Source organism: Thyridium curvatum, assembly GCF_004353045.1.
Source record: "Thyridium curvatum strain D216 chromosome Unknown NODE_124_length_70960_cov_83.235695, whole genome shotgun sequence".
Classification (NCBI taxonomy): Eukaryota; Fungi; Ascomycota; class Sordariomycetes; order Thyridiales; family Thyridiaceae; genus Thyridium; species Thyridium curvatum.
Genome location: NW_022156879.1, coordinates 46705 through 66758, shown reverse-complemented (window position 1 = coordinate 66758; position 20054 = coordinate 46705). Strand labels below are relative to the sequence as shown.

Sequence of the window (20054 nt, the reverse complement as noted above, 5' to 3'; positions counted from 1 at the left end):
CCGTTTCCTGATTCGTGACCCCCCTGGGGGGGCCATACACATATACATGTATGCATGCGCATGCCAAGTCATATGGACCAAACACCATGCACCGATTATGCACTCCTTGTGCTGCTGATCTGACATGATGCAAGAGAGGCCCCCCTCTGTGTCGAGAGCTGCCAAAGGGCCTCTGAAATAGCCTAGTCTGGTACCAGGACTTTGTGAAGCAGGATCGGCCCGGACGTCCAATCAACTCCGTCCTCATGACCTCAGGACGGGACGCCGCGAGTTGATAACATTCTCCAGCTGACAATCCCATAGTATGCACCTTATTTTTGACACCTTCTGGAGATGATAACAGATCATCGCCATGTTCTCGAACCTGTTCATCGGCGGGCCCCTTGCCTCATTGCCTCCTTCCGCCGGATCTTGTCATCAACCCGCTTCAGTGCCCTCTTGGCCTCGCCCTCTTCAAACGTGCCCAGGTCATAATAGTTGGGCGCAATTTCCTGAGTTATTATTAGTCTTCAGCTGGCCCAATGCCGATGCATGCTGAGAGAGAGAGAGAGATCAACTTACCAGAAGCCACTCTGGGCGGATTCCAGTTACCGTCCTGATGTATTGTTTGTTGGTGAGGACGAATTCGTTGTACAGCACCCACTCATACTCGGTCTTCAGGACAGTGCTGGGGTGCAGCATGACCGATTGGTCGTCCTTGATGGTGCGGTAGATACGGCCGTTGCTCTCGCGCATGGCGACCTGCATGAAGAAGCCTGACAGCAGCGCCCGGCGGATGTTGGTATAGTAGTTCTTGTCCTCAAACGGCGTGCTCATCAGCTCGACGCTATGCACCTCCATGATACGCTTGAGCTGCGCCCGAACGTTGTCAGCGTTGGCCAGATGACGGTACGACAGGAAGTGTTCATGGCACCACTTCTTCATGTCGGCGCCCTCGTTTATCTTGCCCCGGAACGCATGATACGCGTTCAAGAGCGTCAGGTGGTCGCCCTCCGGGTGGGTGAAGAGGGCCTTCATCTCATCGGCACGTTTGCGGTTGTTCGCCGGCCGGACAAATATTTGCGGCACTGACAGCAACGAGACAATCGAGAGAATCTCGTTAGAGCAATAAAACTCGGGAGAGCTGATCAGGAGGACGGCCAAGGTTGGGTCAAGAGGGAACTCCGAAGCCATGCTGCCGAGAGTGGTGAGGCCACCATCATCATCGAGACATGCCAGGTAATTCAGCTCTTCGAGGGCTCTCATCATCGTCTCAGGGGCAGGTGGGTCCATGAAATCGAAATGCACCAAGTCTTCCACACCAAGCTTCTTCAGCTCGAGGATTGTGTTGCTCAGGTTGGAACGCAGAATTTCCGGGTAAGTCTGCTCGATCAGCTCCTTCTTGAAGGCCTGCTCGGTGTACAGCCTGAAGCACTTTCCTGGTCGGGTACGGCCGGCACGACCAGCACGCTGCTGGGCCGAGGCACGCGAGATGGGCGAGACAAGGAGTGACTCGACACGGATGCGGGGGTTGTAGATCTTCTGTTTGCTGAAGCCCGGATCAACGACGTAGACAATTCCGTCAATGGTCAAACTGGTCTCAGCAATGTTGGTCGAAACAATGCATTTGCGTCCAGGCCGGCCGCCCTTCTTGAATGCGTCAGGGGCCTTGTCAAAGATGCGCTGCTGCTGCTGTGGGGGCAGAGTGCCGTATAGGGGGTAAACCGTCATCGGACCAGCGTCCGACTCCCGGATCATCTCGTCGACTTCCAGGTTGATTCGGCGACATGCATCCTCGATCTCCTCCTCTCCGGTAAGGAACAGTAAAATGTCGCCCTCGGCCTCAGTCGCGTGGATTTGAAGGACGGTTCTGATGGAAGCCTCCATATAATCACGCTCAGCCTCGGGGGTATAGAAGATCTCGACAGGATGTGTTCGACCAGGGACGGCAAGAAGTGGCGCATTGTGGAAGTATCTCTGGAATTTCTGCGCATCCAGCGTGGCAGACATGATGATGATTTTCAAGTCGGGCCTTTTTGTGGAGAGATCCTTGAGAAGAGCCATCAGGATGTCTGTGGCGAGTGTTCTCTCGTGAGCCTCATCGATGATAATGCAGCTGTAGCGTGAAAGATTGTGGTCGTTCATAGACTCTCGCAGAAGCTGACCATCGGTCATGTACTTCAGCACGGTCTGAGGCGAGGTGACGTTCTCGAAACGGATACTGTAGCCAACCTCCTCTCCAAGCTTGACGTCCAGCTCATCGGCGACACGCTGGGCCACTGACATGGCAGCCACTCGCCGGGGCTGTGTACAGGCGACCATCTTGCGGTTGAGTTGCGGCAGTTCGTCGTAGAGGACGTATTGAGGGATCTGGGTCGTCTTTCCTGAACCAGTTTCACCAACAAAGACCAGGATCTGTGTGCTGTGGTACATATCCAGGAACTCTTGCCTTTGTTTGTGTACTGGCAGATCCCGCCTCGTCTTGAGGATCTTGAAATACTGTTGCGAATGTGCCTCGCCCGTGAATGCATTGTAGTCGGCATCCTCAACCTCCTCAGCCTGCTTGGACGTTGTCTCGTGCCGCTTCAGACCGCGGAAGAGGCCGTTCGTTTTGCTGTCGTAGCCATCGCCGTTCTTTCCCACCTTCTCGTCGTCATAGGTGTGGGCGAGATACGGATTGTATTTCTCCCCGTCCTCGTCTTCCTTCTTGAAGCGCTTCATCTTGGCGGTGTCTGCGGCGTCGTTCGACGACGAGCTCGACCGTTTAGTGCCTTTAGAGTATGTCGTATCAGCCATACCGAGTAAGAACACGGGGCTCAAGGAGGCGGACAGGATGAGACCAAGTTTATGGCAGGAGGGGTTGTCGGATTTCCAATTATTGAGGCGCGAAAAGTGGTCGCAAGGCTGACAAGAGATCTGGGAAATTTTTAGTCTCTTAAGTCAATAGGCAGGGGCTGCTAGGGAAATTTTCTGGAAGCTTGAAAACAGACCAATCCGAGACAGGAATGATAGGATTTGAAGCAGGAAGGAATAGTGGGGGGGAGGAGAAGGCTGGGGCAGAAATATTTGCCATGTAACGTAGGTACCTATTTTTTTTTGGCCCTTCTTTTTTTTTTTTTAAGGAAGGAAAGGCACATCCATTTTGCAGATTGAACGGGCAGATGTGTAGCAGGTCTATGGCTTAGTCAGGAAATTTATTAATAATCTAGTAAAATTTATTATTCTATGAGAGAGTCTTTAAACGATGAAAGAGAAAATGACCTTAGTACCTACCATACATGTAGGGAATATAAGGTTAGGTACCGGCCGCTGAAGTGTACAAGTAGTGTGGTGCGCTGGCACTGCCTAACAGACCCGAGGAGACGCCTGAAGACGAGCACTAGTAAACTGCTCTGAACCTGTAGTGTGCGCAATTTACATCAAGATACCAGCCAAAACAGCCCTGAGCACACCGAGCAAATTCACCAATATTCCTCAAGCTGTGTTGGTCCAAAAACAGAATATTGCGTATAGGTCGTGCCTACCTCCCGCTCAAGCAGCTCTGTGGTACCAGGCCTGCTTCCTCAGGCTTGACAGACAAACAATCATTGTTTGGGAGACTCGCCACCAAACAATTGAGGGCAGTCACCTCCAGTTAGGAGTGTCTCCTCAAGCAACCTTGAACACAGCACAGCCTGTCTGCCACTCAAGCATTGTCCACGTCTGCCTCATCTTCCTACACCCTAAGCCATGGCCCCCAGCAATATGTTGGATCCTGCCTCAGAGGACTTCAATGAAACGCGGCCAAGCTTCTACATCGGCCAACATGACTCTGAGCGGCTCGTCCCACTGAACGACGATCAGTATAATCAGGTTCTCACTGCCGGCGTAAGTTCTAACACAACTCATAGTATGAACGATTTTTGACTGTACTGACCTATTGATCAACGAACAGTTTCATTTTGTCACCAGTCCCATCACAAACAGCCATTTCCGGGAGCGTGTGGTCAGCCTTTGGCGTTCCTATCTCTCTGAAGCTAACAATCATGGCCTGTCCGAGGAGGAGAAATCCAATCCCTCACTGCCAGGCCCCATCGTTCCGACCCTTACCGACAAGGACACGGCGCTTTTCCCTGGAGATGACAGCTCTACCAGTGTAGCTTATTCAAGCCCCTGGATCGATCTTTGCTCAGAAGATCCAGTAGTGGCAAGCATCTCTCGTCAGGTTCTCAACCTGGAAGTCGCCTATGCCAACTTCTGTGGCGTCCGCAGTGTCATTGTCCCAGGGCCAAGGAGAGACGAGAGTGGCTGGCAGATCTCTCAGTATGCTCGAGCGATCCAGGAGACTTTTCTGATTGCGACAAGGATCAACCTCATCATTCACATGCCCATGTATCGAGAGCCTGGTCTGGAAGAGAAGGAGCCATTGTTCTCCGGCCGTGACATCCAGGAAGAGATCTCTGAAGGCGAGATCGACATCTTCAGTGCATGGGATAGCTGGCACACCATTCGTACCGTGTGCGACTACAACATTAGGTTGTACGTGGGTAAGTACTGTCGCCTCTCTTGAGTTTCGGCTTGTCAAGCTCCCACGACGCCTAACTAGAGACAACAGCTGTTCGAATTCCTCGACGGCTCCCTGAACGAGAATTGCAGACTCGTTGGTTTGCGGAGCCGCTTCATTATCTAACCCTCGGACCAAACACTTTCCAAACCAACGGTGCTGGCTTTCCATCCCTGACACGCTACCACCAGGAGATGATCAACATGTATATGAGACTCAAACAAGCACCCTGGATGATTCTCTACGACGTGGGCCCATCCCAAGACGAACTGAGCAAGATTGTTGGTGGCACCGCTTCGACTACTGACTTCCCTACGCTCGCCGAGGCACAGTCTATCCAGGAGCAGCCGCAGAGCCGGATGAATGCGCATGTGTCTTACATGCGATACCTTGAACGGCAGCAGCCTCCACACACCGCTCTGGAGAGCCCTGCACTGACCAGCTTCCAGGACTGGCTTCAGTCCCCGCTTCAACCCCTGGCAGACAACCTCGAATCATCGACCTACGAGACTTTCGAAGGTGACCCGGTCAAGTACGACCAGTACGAGAAGGCCATCACCGAGGCAATGGCGGAGTGGAAGGCGCTGGGGAAGCCCACATCCTCCCTCCAGCAAGACGGTGCCCCTCAACAAGAGCTCATCGTGGCCGTGGCTGGTGCCGGTCGTGGCCCGCTTGTCACGCGAGTACTGCGCGCGAGTGAGAAGACTGGCATGCCTATCCAGCTCTGGGCTCTCGAGAAGAACCAGAATGCGTACGTCTATCTGCTGCGGCAGAATAAACAGGTCTGGGGTGGTAAGGTCAACGTCATCCAGACCGACATGCGGGAGTGGAACGGGCCGGTCGCTCGAGGACATACAGATCGCACCACTCCCGTGGACATTCTTGTGACCGAGCTACTTGGGTCGTTTGCCGACAATGAGCTTTCTCCAGAATGCCTCGACGGAATTCAGAGGCACCTGGCCCGGCCTCACGGTCTATCCATCCCCCACTCCTACACCGCCCATCTCAGTCCCATCTCCTACCCCAAGATCTACGCGGACCTCAGCAGCAGGATTGTCGGCGACCCGAACGCATTTGAGACGCCCTGGGTCGTTCTTCTGTTTGCCATTGACTTTGTCTGCCAGAAAGCCCCAGGGCATCACCGCTTCCAACAGGCGTGGGAGTTTGTGCACCCCGTCCGCCTGCCGTTTGTAGAGACCTGGGAGGAGGGCCATGGGCGACGCAAGGTGCAGCGCGGTGGCGGCGGTGCCATGAATCTCTCGGCTGGTCTGAACGAACACAATGCTAGGCAGTGCCATCTGACGTTCGTCTGCCGATCCCGAGGTGTCATCCATGGTCTGGCTGGCTACTTTGAATCTGTCTTGTACAAGCCGCAAATGCCAGACAAGGAGCTGGTCGAGATCAGCACGCTGCCTGAGCAGATCGACAAGAAGAGCAAGGATATGATCTCCTGGTTCCCTATCTTCTTCCCCTTGAAGGTAAGTAACGATCGTTTCTCATGAGTTCATCGGTTTCCCCGGCTAATCACGAACGCAGAAACCCCTCTACTTCCCTCCCGACAGCGAGCTGGAAGTCAGCATGTGGCGGCAGACTGACGACACGAAGGTGTGGTATGAGTGGATCGTCGAGGCGTACATGTGGGTTGGCCCAAAGACTCGGGTCAAGGTGGGAGCCTCCGAGATGCATAGTAGCCGGAACGTGGCGTGTTTGATGTAGTCTTACGGTCGTCAGAAAAGTTATTTTGGTTTTCGATGGTGGTTGCAAAGGGAATCTTCAAGTTGCAATGGCCAAGAGTGAACATGACTTCGACATTCTCTGCAATTGCGATGACTCGATTCGATGTGATGGCCTTTCTATGGCGATGGTAGAACGTACGAGACACAGCTTGTACTTTGCTGCGCTTCTGCTTGAAATATCCATTTCACATCGGAGACACGAGATGGCAATGAAGGAAAACGAAGCAAAAAGAGAACGTACAACACCAGGGATTCGCTGGTCGTCACCGACCCAACTACTAGTCCGGCAGTTGGCAGCTTATCAAGGGGAGAGCGGACGGGATCCCGAGTTCTCTGCCACTTATGGTCGTACGTGGAGGAGTGTGGATTACGCTCAGATTATTACTACAAGAGCCATCTGCAAGTGAGTGGGGTATGGTAGGATATCATCATGCGGAAACAAAAGGCGACACCAACATAACCCTCGGTCGAGACAGGGCGGGTGGTCCTTAAAGCTGTTCATAGAACGCAAGCAGCTTGGCAGCGCCAACCTCCCACTGAGCATCATTCTGCAGGTGGTGGCCGGCAATGGGTACACAGTTGAACCTCACTCCGTTGCCGGCTTCATCAAGTCTCAGTCGACCTTCCAGCTTGGCCAGAGGAGACTCCTCAGCGTCAATCTTCTTCGCCTGTACTAGAGCAGCAAAAGCATCTCGGTACCGGCCGGCAAGCTTCCTCTCAATGGGCACCGTCGTGATCCTATCACCACCGCCAGTCATGACGAGTAGTCGCTGCTGCTGTCCGGCTTGACCCCAACCACTGATCTGGCTCAGGACGAATTCGAGATTCGATGAAGGCCTCATGAAAGCGGTAGCCCAGCCGTAGCTTTCATACGGGCACATCCGCTGCTGGAAGCTAGTCACATAGTCATCTGAGACATCCGGGCTAAAGAATACGGCCTTTGTGAGTGCCGGGTGCGAGAGCGGCGAGTTGGGATGTCCACCGTGGAAGATCATCCGGAGGAGAAACCAGGGGTCTAACCACCACCACGAAAGGTAAACCTCAAGTCTACGGAAAGCGTGTCAGCAAGAGCTGGAGTCACTGTGCGAATCGCAACCGCAGGAGGGCGGCGACTCACGATCCAGTCCCGGGGACAGCCCCCAGTAAAGCCAACGCACGCACTCTGACAAGCCGCTCAGACAGCACGTACTGCGCCAGCGCGCCGCCGGTAGAGTGTCCGACCAGCACGACTTCCCGCCCCCATTCCTGCGCCTCGGCGTACCCGATGCCCGCCACCAGGTCGTCCACCATGGCCTGCCTGCCGGTCCCGTATACCATCCGCAGGTACGACGGCTGCCAGCTCTGGCCGTGCCCTCGCAGCGAGAGCGCGTAGCAGGGGATGCCCTGCGCCGCAAAGTACTGCATGTACTCGAGCCAGACCCAGGCGCCGCCCATGCCGCCGTGTATGAAGAAGAGGGCCGGCTTGCGCTTGCCCTCGGCGGCGCCCTTCTGCGCAGGGCCTGCACAGAGAACCTCGAGGTCCCCGGCGGGTGTGCTGATGAAGCGGCGCTCGATACCGCGAGGTAGAAGGGGTGGAGCGGCTTTTGAGGGCCGCCAGGAGAGCCATTGGTAGCTCAGGGTGAACTCCCTCATCCTGTCTGGCGTCACGGTGACAGTCTCTACGTCCAAGTCGAGAATGTGTAGTATCTCGCCAATGGTACGGGCTTTTAATTCATCAAGCCGGGAAGTAGAATCAAGTGAGATTAGCCCCAGCGCAACATCATCCGTGTCTATCCCATTACGAGCATGATTTAAGGCGAGAGGAACGCCTCGTGCGGCTGATAGTTGTCCTACAAAGTCTAAAATTGGGCAGCTTGGCATCGTCTCTAGATTGGCCATCATCGATTGTAAGCCGGCGAGACTTTTGCAAGTTGACAGTATCGCGGTATGGAACTGGCATTTCCTGCCTCGAACGCTGACTTCACTCCCTGGGGAAAGTTTCAAGCAACCGTGAGAATTTGCAGTGGATAAGGTAGTTCAAACAAGGGAGGTACTTTTCTTCAGTGCGCTTGAGCAGTGTGTTGAGGTGTTCACGGCTAAATTTTAGCAGGTGAGACTTGCCAGAGCTTCGACCCGCACTTTATGCTCACCCACCACCGTGTGACTAACTAAAACTTGTTGCCTACAACTCATCGATGCCGCTTTCTTTCATAAAACCACGTCCGATACACAAAACACTCACTTCAATCAGTGCCGCTTCTTCCATACACACCAAAACTTTTAGCACCTCCTTGACTTCAACGTGTTTCGTCATAGCATAAGCTGAGCTCTCCCGAGATGGAGAGCGGTACCTTCACGGCTCAGGGCGTGAGAGTAGCCGTTGAAGGCTGTGTAAGTTTTCACGCTTCCTCAACAATCCGCATGCCACTGACTTTACAATCGCTCAGGGGCACGGCACGCTCCATGCCATCTATGCAGCGGTTGAAGCTTCGAGCAAAGCTCGAGGATGGGATGGTGTGGACGTTCTCATCATCGGGGGAGATTTTCAAGCTGTGCGGAATCCCGCCGATCTGACTGTCATGTCCGTCCCGGTCAAGTATCGAAAACTGGGAGACTTCCACGAGTACTACTCAGGCGCTCGCAAGGCACCGTACCTCACAATCTTCGTGGCTGGAAACCATGAGGCCTCATCCTATCTTTGGGAACTCTACTACGGCGGCTGGGTCGCGCCAAACATCTACTACATGGGCGCCGCCAACGTCTTGCGTCTGGGTCCCCTGCGCATTGCTGGCATGAGCGGCATCTGGAAAGGATTCGACTACAGGAAGACGCACCACGAGCGCCTGCCATTCAGCCAGGACGACATAAAGAGCTTCTACCACGTACGCGAGATTGATGTGCGGAAACTTTTGCAACTCAAGACGCAGGTCGACGTGGGGATCAGCCACGACTGGCCGCGAGCGGTCGAGAGGCATGGCGACGAAGGGCAGCTATTCCGCATCAAGCCCTTCTTCAAGCAAGAGTCGTTGGACGGCACGCTGGGGAACCCCGCGGCAGAGTATGTGATGGACCGTCTGAGGCCCGCCTACTGGTTTTCCGCGCATATGCACGTCAAATTCTCTGCGGTGAAGAAATACGACCCGCCCACGGCAGCGCCTGGGCCCGGAGATACTGCTGCGTCAACAGAACCACAGCCAAACGAGCCGAGTCAGGTTCTTCCGGCTCCTGTTGCAGACGGACAGCCCAACCCTGACGAGATCGACCTTGATCTCGACGATGAGGATGAGGAACCCGCTACCACTGCCCCGGATAACAGTAACAAGGAAGACCCAGCAGGCGCAGAATCCAGTGTGGAAGGCGTCTCGGCCGAGCTGCTCGCACAGCTACCAGAGTCCTTCTCAAAACCTCCGCCGCAACAACAAGTCCGCAAACCAAAAATGACACCCGGCCAGCCCGTCCCACCGACAATCACAAACACAGTCACCCGCTTCCTCGCCCTGGACAAGTGCGAACCAGGCAGGCATTTCCTGCAGCTATGCGAGGTTCCTCCCCTGGACCCGTCAAATAGCGAGGCACACCCGCCCCAGTCCACGACGCCGCGCTACAGGCTGCAGTACGACCCGGAGTGGCTCGCCATCACTCGCGTCTTCGCCAAGGATATCGTCATCGGCGATAGGTCGGCACAGTCATCGCCCGACCTCGGCGAGGCTCACTATGCGCCCCTGATAGAACGAGAACGGCAATGGGTCGAGGAGCACGTGGTGGCGCCTGGAAAGCTAGATGTACCCGACAACTTCACCATCACGGCTCCGGTACATGAAGCTGGACAGCCCGAGATGGTACATCACCAGCCCGACGAGTACACGAACCCGCAGACCGAGGCGTTCTGTGCACTTGTCGGGGTGGAGAACGTGTGGGCAGCCAGCGAGGCAGAGAGGCTGGAGAGGAAGAAGCGAGGACCGCCGGCATCGCATGGCCGTGGGCTCAGGAGCGAACGTGATGGAGATCGTAGGGGCGGTCGGGGAGGTGGCAGAGGGAGGGGTGGAAGAGGCTGGCGAGGCCGTGGTAGGTGACCAATGTCCCATGGTTAAAAGCCTAGACATCATTCTGTTCTCCTTTAGAGTCTGTTGGTCTGCCCGCCTTGTCGTTCTATAGGCATGGCCGTGTACTCTGATTGAAGCCTGTATCTAGTATGCCATGTAATTTCTACATGCTTGTCCGATGCAGTCAATATATCTTATACGGCAGTGATCTGTGTTGTCTTGGTTCAAGTATTGCAGCAAAGCCTCATGTACTGTGTATGCAACTTCATTGCCCCACTAATTGCATCACCGACCTCACTCCCACTCCAATACCAAGCCTAGCGTGGCGACCTGCAAGCAAACCTCAGCAGCCCAAACAATGCATTGTTGACCGAAGCACTTTGACCCCCAACGCAGGGGAAGCCAAGATACACGTTCCAAGCTCTGCCAGAAGCCATTTGGGCCTGCGTGTTAACCCCATGCCTCGCTCGGACGAAGCGGCCGCCTTCTTCACCGCAGTCTACATGGCCGTGCAAGAGATCCCGCACGGCAAGGTGACTAGCTACGGGCACATCGCCGAACTCATAGGTACCCGTGAGTCGAGAAATTCATCGCCCACTTCCACATGATGACGGAGGCAGATCGGTCTGACGTACGATATAGCGCAGCGACCCCGGCAGGTCGGGGTGTGCCTGAAGCACTTGTCAGAAGACCCGGGAGCCCGTTTCAACAATTCCAATGTGCCCTGGCAGCGGGTCATCAACTCCAAGGGCGTCATATCACCGAGGTGGGTGTCTTTTTGCTACTCATCAGACCCAAGTTGACTTTGATCATCGCCGAGACTGACCTGGTAATACAGGTCCCAGCCATCAGGTTCACTGAACCAGGCAGCAGCGCTGAGAGCTGAGGGGGTTGAAGTGACGGCTGGGGCTCTGGGGGAGCTCACGGTGGACTTCTCAGAATATGGATGGTTCCCTCGGGTTCTGCCCTCAGAAGCCGAGGAGCAGGGATCCTCTGAAGAGGCTTGAGGTCAGGAGTTCAGAGAATTCGTCGAGGTACTCTGGCATCGACTGTCAATGATCACAATTGCAGCACCTCGTAGACTTGTGTGAATAAGAAAAGACAGTCATGTATTTCAATGTCATGATATTTATGCAAATTGTATTACTACGTCGAAACTGACGGCATGAATGCTTGCATGCTGCATGCTCTGCATGAACCCGTGTCTTACGGACTTACCTTCAGACCTGCGTCAAAATGTCACCAAGAAGATGCCCCAAGTTTTGGTTCACGACACTAGTCATACCACATTGAACCAGCAGCTAGTGTACCTGATATCTCCAGTCAGCGTATTGTCATCACAATATGAGCGAATAATAAGAAACCAGAGTATGAAATGCAAAAGTCAGATAGCGGTTGGACAAGTATTTCCACATTTTGTTTCAGAACAGGTCTGTGAATATTGTGGTATCATCATAAAGCAGTAGAGGGGGCATGTGACGACAAATGGAAAAGTTGAGCATACCTTTGAGAATAAAGTAGAGGTCGTCGCGGCCTAGGGCGACGAAATCTACCACAGTCGAACGTACCGGGACAGTCATCTAGTATCATCATCCGGCTTCCGCTTTTTCGAGGCAGAGGCAAAGAAAGAATCCATCGTTTTCTGTTTGCCATCAAATTTGGCACTGCCAATCCCACCGCGGGTCTTCTTCAACCCTTGGATGTGTTCGAGACAGTTGACCTTTCCGACGGTCAATCTTAGCTTCGTCCTGATCTGGCAATCAGAAGGATTGCTGTCGGGGAGAGGCACAAAGCCACCAACGTCCGAGGCGGTGAAGGGGAGATCCTCAATCGGGACTGGCTGCTGAATGCTGGCCTCAAGATACCCCGTGTTGCTCCAAGATGCCAGGTACTCTGTCCTCACAGAAGTACCCGTACCTTTGGGGTCCGACAACTTGAGTAGTTCCAACGGAGAAAACCTCGACAACAGAGCCCTGAGCAGGACATTGAGGATGATGCCGTGAGCCACGACGACGACAGATCTCTCACCCGTCACGTCGGAGGGAGTCTGTTCCAGGACAGGCACAAGGTGTTCCGATAGGAACCGATGGATCCGGACCTGCATCTCGTCTGACGTTTCGGCATCCGCATGTCTGCTTCCGCCAGCACCAGTATCGACCCTGACTCCGAACTTTGTGCCCTCAGAGGAGCGGAAGTCACGCTCGCGGAGTTCCGCTAGCCTGACGACAGTCTCCGGGACTCGTGCAGCAGAAGCCAGCTCCTTCTGTGCATCTAAAACGGCCTGAGCTGTCATAGACGCGCGCTGCAGGTCTGAGGAGAAGACGTGCGTGACGGGACCGATCGAGTCGACACGGCCTGCCAGGTGGGAGCCGAGGCGCTTGGCCTGGAGCACGCCATGCGACGTCAGCGGTGAATCACGCGATCCTGCGCTGCGAGGAGCATGTTCGTCAGCTCGGGCGTTCGATGACCACGATGACGACGTGGAGCCATCGAGGAGACCTACTAGAGCCCAGCAACATTGTCGACGGATTCACCGTGACGGACGAGGAAGAGACGCATTGCGAAGAAGGAGCGGTTGGGAGAGAACCATCCCCCTTGGAGCTCTCAGTATTCAGAAGACCATCGTAATCATCGTGCACCAACGTTCTGGTTCTGGGTTGCAGAGTTCTCGGGTCGTGCGTGGCAGGTTGGGAGAAAGCAGAGATGCAGAAGAACAGGAAATTGGAAGCGCAAATTTTTGACTACTGGTGGTAATATTTGCTAATTTCTGCCCATTTTTCAGGTGGACCCGCGCTAACTCACCGCCTCAAGTGACGGACTGCTACTTGTCTCCAAGCCCATCAGATTTAGGTAGTGGGATAGCCCTTCCGAGTTCCAGGGCAAGGATGTGACTTGTTAAGATCGAGATAGATTCAGAAAAATAATAGATTGGGAACCTACTCTATCAGAGAATCCACTCCTTGACACTGATACAGAAGGGATAGGCATTCCTGGCTCGTTAAGGATTCCAGAAGGCGCTGCCAGAAGTGAATATGGCTGGACGTCAGGAGAGGGTGGTTCAGAGAGATATAGCTTGATTAGCAGAAAGCTCGAATCTGGTCAAAGAGGATGCAGCGAGTATCCAGCTCTGTGATACCGTTTTCTCCCACCATCAACGTCAGTTTTCCATTTCTCCCGCCTGCCACTACATCATGGAGAATCTGCTGGCAAAGCTGGGAGCAGATGGAGTTAAAAAAATAAAAAAAACTCCAGGCTGCTTCTGTAGCCGATCTCAACGCCATGGTTCTCTTTGCAGAAGACATTTCCCCTCCGACCGAGGAGGATATCTAGGCACGAAGGTGTGAGGGGGGTTGTTCTTCTTCTTCTCCTCCTCCTCCTCCTCCTCCTCCTTCTCCTCCTCCTTCTTCTTCTCTCCATCCTTTTTCTTTTTTTCTTCTTCTTTTTTATAGACTTAGACCAGTAGTCGTCTGGCCATTTGTACTGCACAATACTGGATGCGGCAGATACTGAAAAACACCTTGGGATGCTTCTGTTCTGACATCCATCGTAGGGACAAATAAACAAACAGAGCAGAGTGCCGAAAGTCCCTCGTCCTTGCCCCATGCCCAGTAGGGGGACCTCCGTATTCTTCAAGGACGAGCCTTGTTCCCCGCCGAACGGGGCCATTGTCAGCACGTAGCTTCGTATCATGCGAGAAAATATGCGGGAGTTCATGAAGATTAAATGTGGCAGTGTTTCCTAGACTCCGTTCATGTTGTGTTCGATACCAACGCAGAGGGGGCGGGAGTGATACATGGTATCCATGTCATTGTCTGTTATCAACCTGTTTTGCGGCGTTCCGTAGAATATTTCCGAAGAAATGAGAGAAGCGGTTTCACATAATTTGGTAGAAGAGCAATGGGTCACACAGGCAAGTGGTTGAAAGACATTCAACTTGTTTGTTCCTTCCGTTGGATACATGTGAATCAATCAACATCATGAGCTGCACGATCAGGCCTTTCAATTGAAACCGACCACTTCTTCAGAACTTCACCATTTCCATCGACTTGCACAAGGCCTCTAAGCTGGCTGTGGCCTCGAGACTTCGCCAGCATGTAATTTCTCCATCAGCGTAGGCTCTGTATTATCCATGGCCTCCCTCCGTGCCTCGGGAGGTCCCCATGCAGCAAGCATCTGTGGTTTGTGCACAATCATGGGTGAATGAATCGAGTCCCCTTTCCGTACCTTGCGCATGTACAGGCCAGGCGTGAGCGTCATTACATAGACCAGGTTCTGCTGGATCTCCTCTATGGTTGTATCCGGGTCCAGCTTGCTCATGTTGAAGACCTTCCGGTTCTGAAGGAGGTTTGCGCAATGGATACCGTGAATGTCAGACAGAAATGCAACCAGGGAACTTCTTGGCTGAGAGCTATTCTCCATTGTATAGATGTCGAGGCTGAAGTAGAAGTGGTGCGTCGAGATGAGTGATTTCTCGCGGAGCAGAATGGCGGGTCGAATGCAATTCGCCTCAAAGTTGTTGCAGAACGACTCCCAATCTCTACCCATTGCAAACAAACTAAAGATTGTTGCTAGATGTCTAGTATGCTGGATGACAACCTTCTCGCGCACTGCCGAGAAGTCGCGAGAAGAGAGAAGGGCGTTGTATGCCTCGGCACGCCAGACTCGGATGTACAAGGCGTCTTCAGAATGTCAGCACTTTTGATCATATTGTTTGAAATCGCGAGTCAGTACCTCTTTTGGGATTCAGATTTGTTTGCATGGATTTCTCCATCAAATTCAGCAACCCAACGGCGGAGTGGGCTGCTCCGTATAGTGCTGGCTTCAAGATTTGATGGTGCAGAAATCTCATTGTGATGGCAATCGCGACATCAATGTCCGTATCTGCATACCTGCAGCCGTGGGCGAGGTCGCCTTCCCTGTCGAGAATAATCTTGAGGCTATTATTTTTCGGGGGAAGCTCCTTTGACTCCGCGACGAGCTTGGACATCAAGGCCTTGTCACCAAGAAAAGGGGTCATGAACTCCTGGACCCAATTCGAGACAGTATCGATCAAAGCACCATAATCCTATACAAGTTAGCTTGATGTTTCGTATCTAGGGTCCAAACAACCTACTCTTCCCATCTCCTCGGGAGTAAGATCTTTGCCATAAGGCTGGAGTGCAAAAACGCGAGACTGCGCTTCTTCGAGCTCTCGTTGGAGACGCTTCGCCTCGGCGTGGAGACGATTCGCCTCTGCGTGCAGCATCGCGATCCGCTGTTTCGCAAGCTGGTTGGCTTGATGTGCCTTTTGTAGACGTGCAAGCGCTTCGTTTCTCACGTCCGCGACCCTGGCTTCGGCCTGATCAGCCCGCTGGGATTCGCGGTAAAGCTCCTCCCACACGACGTCGATCTCTCGGGGCGATCGAAGAAGACTGTCCTCATCAACTGCACGCAAACTCTGCATCGTGGGTTCCATGTCGTGCTGTGACTTTCGACTTCTATGGATCTCTTTGGCGTCAGCGCGTTGAAGGGGGGCCGGATGCCCACACGATCCAACGCCCTCCGGATCGGAGTGATTTGTGGTCGATTTGTCGACAACATCAAGACGTTTCATGCCGGGAGTGACACCGAGCTCCCTGCTGATGACTGCATCGTGTCTTTCACTAGGATCAGAACTTATCGAGAAGGGAGCTATGACCTCTGGGTGATTCGTTGCTGGGCGTGGTGGAGGTCCCGGAGAGTTTCTGGCTGACGAGGCGGACACGTTGTCCTCGACTGCTATCGTGAGACCATCCATGGCTAGCTCATAATGCAAAACTCAACGCATCTAATAATCGGAAGCTGAGAACGTGCCGTGTTCCAGCTTTTGTGTAGATTAATAACTTCAACCAAGTTCCGTAGCTCAGCAAATGTGCTGCTTTTCTTAACCACATCCCTTCAAGCCTTGGAAAGCACCAGAAAGTGCTGGAATCAGTACTACCTTGTAATGCCGCTTGATGCCTACAAATTCTTGGCTCGACTGGGGACTGTGTGCCTTGGTACTTTTTGTTGTTGTGTTGTAATATTCAGAGCAGAAACCTGCTCGCGCAGACCACACTATCTCTTCCTTGACCAAGCCCCTACTGGTGTGGGCATAGAAATGGCCTGCAGAGACGAAGCCTCTCAAGGCAGCCAAAACAAACGCATATTTATTTTGCTCCCTATCTATGACATGTCTTCCAAGTATAAGCCACCAAGCGCGCTTGCCGTCGCGACCCAATGCGTGTACTCTACCGGTGGTAGTATTTCGTGTCTCCGGGCTTCCTCGGAGGCCTTGGTTATTGTGGCTATGTCAATCCAACCATTGAATTTACTTACGGGTTGTAGTGTATTTGCCTTTGACTTGCTCTTGAAAAGCTGGCCTTTGGGTGTCTTAAATGATTTAAAACTGTCATGCCGAAGCCCTTGAGTTTACTACTCTTCACTTCCTTGACTGGAGCTTAAGCACAGACAAGGCAGTCCTCTGATAAGCAGCCATGATTTCGAGCAGCTCACCATCAACGATCGCAAGATCATCGTCGGGATCGATTTTGGGACAACTTACTCGGGCGTTGCGTGGGCCGAGACACACCGGCCAGACCGTCGAACTGCCATCACCTCGTGGCCCATCAGCAACACGACCAGAGAAGGTGAATCTTCCGATAAGGTCCCTACCAGCCTCCGCTTTACTGCCCAAGGTGCTCAATAGGGCTTCTCGATCCCTGCAGACGCTCCCAGGGATGAGATTCACGAGCAGAACTAATCCTCCGTCCCTCGCAGTCCGCTGACCTCCAAGATATCTTCGAGCCGATCATACTCGAAGTGATCAAGCTCGTGAAGGACCAGATAAGCTCGAGCAAGGTGCCCATGCGTGCGGTGATGCTCGTCGGAGGGTTTGGGGCCTCCATCTACCTCAAGGACCGTCTGCGCAATGCGCTCGGCAAGAAGATCGAGGTCTTGCAGCCATCGAACGCCTGGCTCGCAGTTGTGCAGGGCGCCGTCATGAAGGGCCTCGCGCAAAGCGCGCCAGACGCTCTCACGATGGTGAGGGTCAGGGATCGCAGGGCTCGAAAGCATTACGGCCACAGGGCGGGTACAAATCAAGAAACAACATTTCGATCCAGCGGGCTGACAGAGATTTGACAGTGGCGGATGATGTATGACCCAGAGCGTCACGCCCATCTGAGAGGAGAGAGCTTTTGGTCCAGCTTTGAGGGATACTACATGGTACGCGTCATGGACTGGTTCATAACGAGGGTAAACAACTGCAAGGAGACTTCATGTGTGCGTATGATCAGTGGTGGCTAACGAATTGTTTTCTCAGGGAGACGTCGTATCCGAGAACGAGCCGTTTACCACGACGATGAGGTGCCGAAGCCTGACGAGCCTTGGGCCGATCAGCGAGATCACGGACGAGATCTATGTGGATGAGACCTCCAGGGTCGCACCGATGAACTGCGATACCAACGTCACTCATCTCTGCCGGCTTACAGCCGACCTTCGCCACATACCCGAGGAGTTCCTCGGGCGAGCACTTGGTGCAGATAACAAGTGGTACTATGAGCTCGAATACCAGATTGAAGCACTCTGTGAGTGTTGTGTCTGCTCTGAGCGAAATGCCGTTACTCGTCGCTAATATGCCAACTCCTAGACCTGTCAGCCTCTACCCAATATACGTTGATTTACAACAGTGAGTGTTATAATAAGAATCGGGGTTGTGGAGGGCATAAGGCTGAGTGTACTGATTTCAATCCTAGATCAACGGTACAACACTGTCACTGCAGAGTATGTTTAGGGTCCGGCAACCTCTCTCATCGGGATGGCATCTGCATTGAGGATCAGCGGCTTTGTCCCTTGAATATTATGAATGACGCAAGATTGGATTTGTTGGATTTGCAGTTAGGTAACGAGCTATCTCTTTAACACATTAGGGGGAGCCGCGCGCACTTCAGTCTTTGTAAATCAGGGTATCATTATCACATTCATGGCCAACACCTAAAACATACGACACCATGAGACAGCAGTCATGGCCAAGTGAGTCTGTCCGCCTCACTTGACGCCATCCTTGCCGCCATCCTTGCTGCTGTCCCTGCCCCCGTTCTCCACAGCCTTCCGTGGCCAGTCGCGGCAGATGTCGATGTCGGCGCGCGGGTACCAGAACTCGAGGGCCAGGAACAAGAGGTAGTCGAGCACGATGCACAGACAAAACAGCTTGCCCGCCCACTCGCCGCAGCCGTAGTACCGCTTGAGGCGGTCGATGAGCGCGAAGCTCCGGACGCCCGACCGCGCCTGGCCGCCCGCGGGCGCCGCCCCGGCGATCTCGTAGCCGTAGAACTCGGCCTCGCCGATGGCGCCCGAGATGCCGTGGTAGACGCGCTCGGTGCGCTTGGCCACGTTGGTCCACGAGTACATGTTCTTGACCTGCTCGTGGAACTTGTCGGTGCGGACGCGGCCCGCGCGCAGGGCGGCGATGGCGCGGCCCGTCGCCGCGACGATGTCGTCCTCCTCCGGCCGCGCAAAGACGGTCATGTGCGAGGGTAGGACCTCGGGGATGCCGCCGACTTGGGTGCACACGACGTAAAGGCCGCAGCTGGCGGCCTCGACGATGACCGTGCCAAAGGCCTCGGTCAGCGAAGGGTGCAGGTAGATGTGGCCGCGGACCATGACGTCGCGGACCTCCTCGTGGCGCACGGGCCCGATCATCTCGACGCGGTCCTGGAGGACGTTCTGCTCGATCATTTGCTCCAGATCGATGCCCTTGGGCCCGTCGCCAGCAATGATAAACCGCGTATTGGTGTGATTCTCCAAGATGCGCGGGATGGCCGCCGTCAACAGGTCGGTGCCTTTGTTCTGGAAGAGGCGGGAGATGACGACAATGGTGATGGGGTCGTGCGGTCCCAGTTGGTGATGCGGGACCGCCGCCGGTGCAGTGCCGAAGGGGTGCCCATTGGTCTCCCCCAGTGGCGGCGCTGGTGATGGTTCCACGTAGTTGAGTGGCCGGAAATTCTCGGCCACGACTGCATTAGGGATGACGGAGACCATAAGGGGGTCAAGAGAAGCCCTCAACACGGTGTTCTCCTTGCTGGAAGAGCGTATCAGTAACAGCATACCAATGAGAAGAAACCAGGCATCTTACCATGTATGGCTGACACAGATAACATGATCCACGTCGCTCAGCACAAATTTCAAGAGCTTGTTGGTCAGAATGCTCGTAGCGTCGGCGAACCCAAACAGCGAGTGGTCCGTAAAGACGGTTCGCAAGCCCATAGCACGGGCATGCAGAATCGCCTCGTGTCCCAGGTTGCTCAAGCTACCATGGCCGTGCACGATTTCTATGCGCTCGCGGATGACTATGTTGCGGAAGATGGGGAAGAAGGAGAAGACAGTAGGGAACGTGGTGGAGCGGTAGATGACGAAGAAAGGGACATGGTAGACTTTGAGCCCGTTGGTCAGGTAGCGTACGCCTGTCCGGCCCTCGTAATTGTGTGTGATGATGATGACTTTGTGGCCACGGTCGATCAGTTTGCTTGACAGCTGGTAGATGTGACTTTCGACGCCGCCGGGTTGGGGGAAGAAGAAATCGCTGACCATGGCGATGTTGTACGTCCGCGTCATGCTTGCTCCCGCCTTGGGGCCAGTCGGGCCGCCTGCGATGTGTGGAAGACGGCCGAGCGACAAGCCATAGACTGTATTAGTCTCTGGTCATTTCTGTCGTGTCGTAGTTTAGAGTCCTTTTCATTTGTCTGCGAACAGCTCTAACCAGAGTTCATGACGCCG

General features: G+C 54.0%; 8 protein-coding genes across 8 annotated transcripts; 2 read left to right on the top strand and 6 right to left on the bottom strand.

The window, feature by feature from the left end:
* Positions 1-368: 368 nt before the first annotated feature.
* Positions 369-2700, bottom strand: E0L32_011930 (uncharacterized protein; the record flags this gene model as incomplete). Its single annotated transcript, XM_031134714.1, has 2 exons — positions 369-491; positions 562-2700. The coding sequence occupies 2 exons, from the start codon at positions 2698-2700 to the stop codon at positions 369-371; spliced, it is 2262 nt and encodes a 753-aa protein (XP_030999730.1).
* A 1008-nt stretch (positions 2701-3708) lies between these two features.
* On the top strand, positions 3709-6238 carry E0L32_011929 (uncharacterized protein; the record flags this gene model as incomplete). The annotated part of the gene is made up of 4 exons (XM_031134712.1): positions 3709-3846; positions 3914-4505; positions 4565-6000; positions 6059-6238. 4 exons carry the CDS (start codon positions 3709-3711, stop codon positions 6236-6238), a joined length of 2346 nt encoding a protein of 781 aa, XP_030999729.1.
* Positions 6239-6746: 508 nt separating this feature from the next.
* E0L32_011928 (uncharacterized protein) lies at positions 6747-7890 on the bottom strand (the record flags this gene model as incomplete). The annotated part of the gene is made up of 2 exons (XM_031134711.1): positions 6747-7305; positions 7376-7890. The coding sequence occupies 2 exons, from the start codon at positions 7888-7890 to the stop codon at positions 6747-6749; spliced, it is 1074 nt and encodes a 357-aa protein (XP_030999728.1).
* A 684-nt stretch (positions 7891-8574) lies between these two features.
* E0L32_011927 (uncharacterized protein) lies at positions 8575-11287 on the top strand (the record flags this gene model as incomplete). The annotated part of the gene is made up of 5 exons (XM_031134710.1): positions 8575-8628; positions 8685-10302; positions 10602-10853; positions 10923-11046; positions 11119-11287. The coding sequence occupies 5 exons, from the start codon at positions 8575-8577 to the stop codon at positions 11285-11287; spliced, it is 2217 nt and encodes a 738-aa protein (XP_030999727.1).
* A 569-nt stretch (positions 11288-11856) lies between these two features.
* On the bottom strand, positions 11857-12839 carry E0L32_011926 (uncharacterized protein; the record flags this gene model as incomplete). The annotated part of the gene is made up of 2 exons (XM_031134709.1): positions 11857-12709; positions 12784-12839. The coding sequence occupies 2 exons, from the start codon at positions 12837-12839 to the stop codon at positions 11857-11859; spliced, it is 909 nt and encodes a 302-aa protein (XP_030999726.1).
* A 1500-nt stretch (positions 12840-14339) lies between these two features.
* E0L32_011925 (uncharacterized protein) lies at positions 14340-16056 on the bottom strand (the record flags this gene model as incomplete). Its single annotated transcript, XM_031134708.1, has 3 exons — positions 14340-14959; positions 15012-15345; positions 15394-16056. The coding sequence occupies 3 exons, from the start codon at positions 16054-16056 to the stop codon at positions 14340-14342; spliced, it is 1617 nt and encodes a 538-aa protein (XP_030999725.1).
* A 980-nt stretch (positions 16057-17036) lies between these two features.
* Positions 17037-17354, bottom strand: E0L32_011924 (uncharacterized protein; the record flags this gene model as incomplete). Its single annotated transcript, XM_031134707.1, has 1 exon — positions 17037-17354. The coding sequence occupies one exon, from the start codon at positions 17352-17354 to the stop codon at positions 17037-17039; it is 318 nt and encodes a 105-aa protein (XP_030999724.1).
* Positions 17355-18326: 972 nt separating this feature from the next.
* On the bottom strand, positions 18327-19868 carry E0L32_011923 (uncharacterized protein; the record flags this gene model as incomplete). The annotated part of the gene is made up of 2 exons (XM_031134706.1): positions 18327-19359; positions 19414-19868. 2 exons carry the CDS (start codon positions 19866-19868, stop codon positions 18327-18329), a joined length of 1488 nt encoding a protein of 495 aa, XP_030999723.1.
* Positions 19869-20054: the final 186 nt, after the last annotated feature.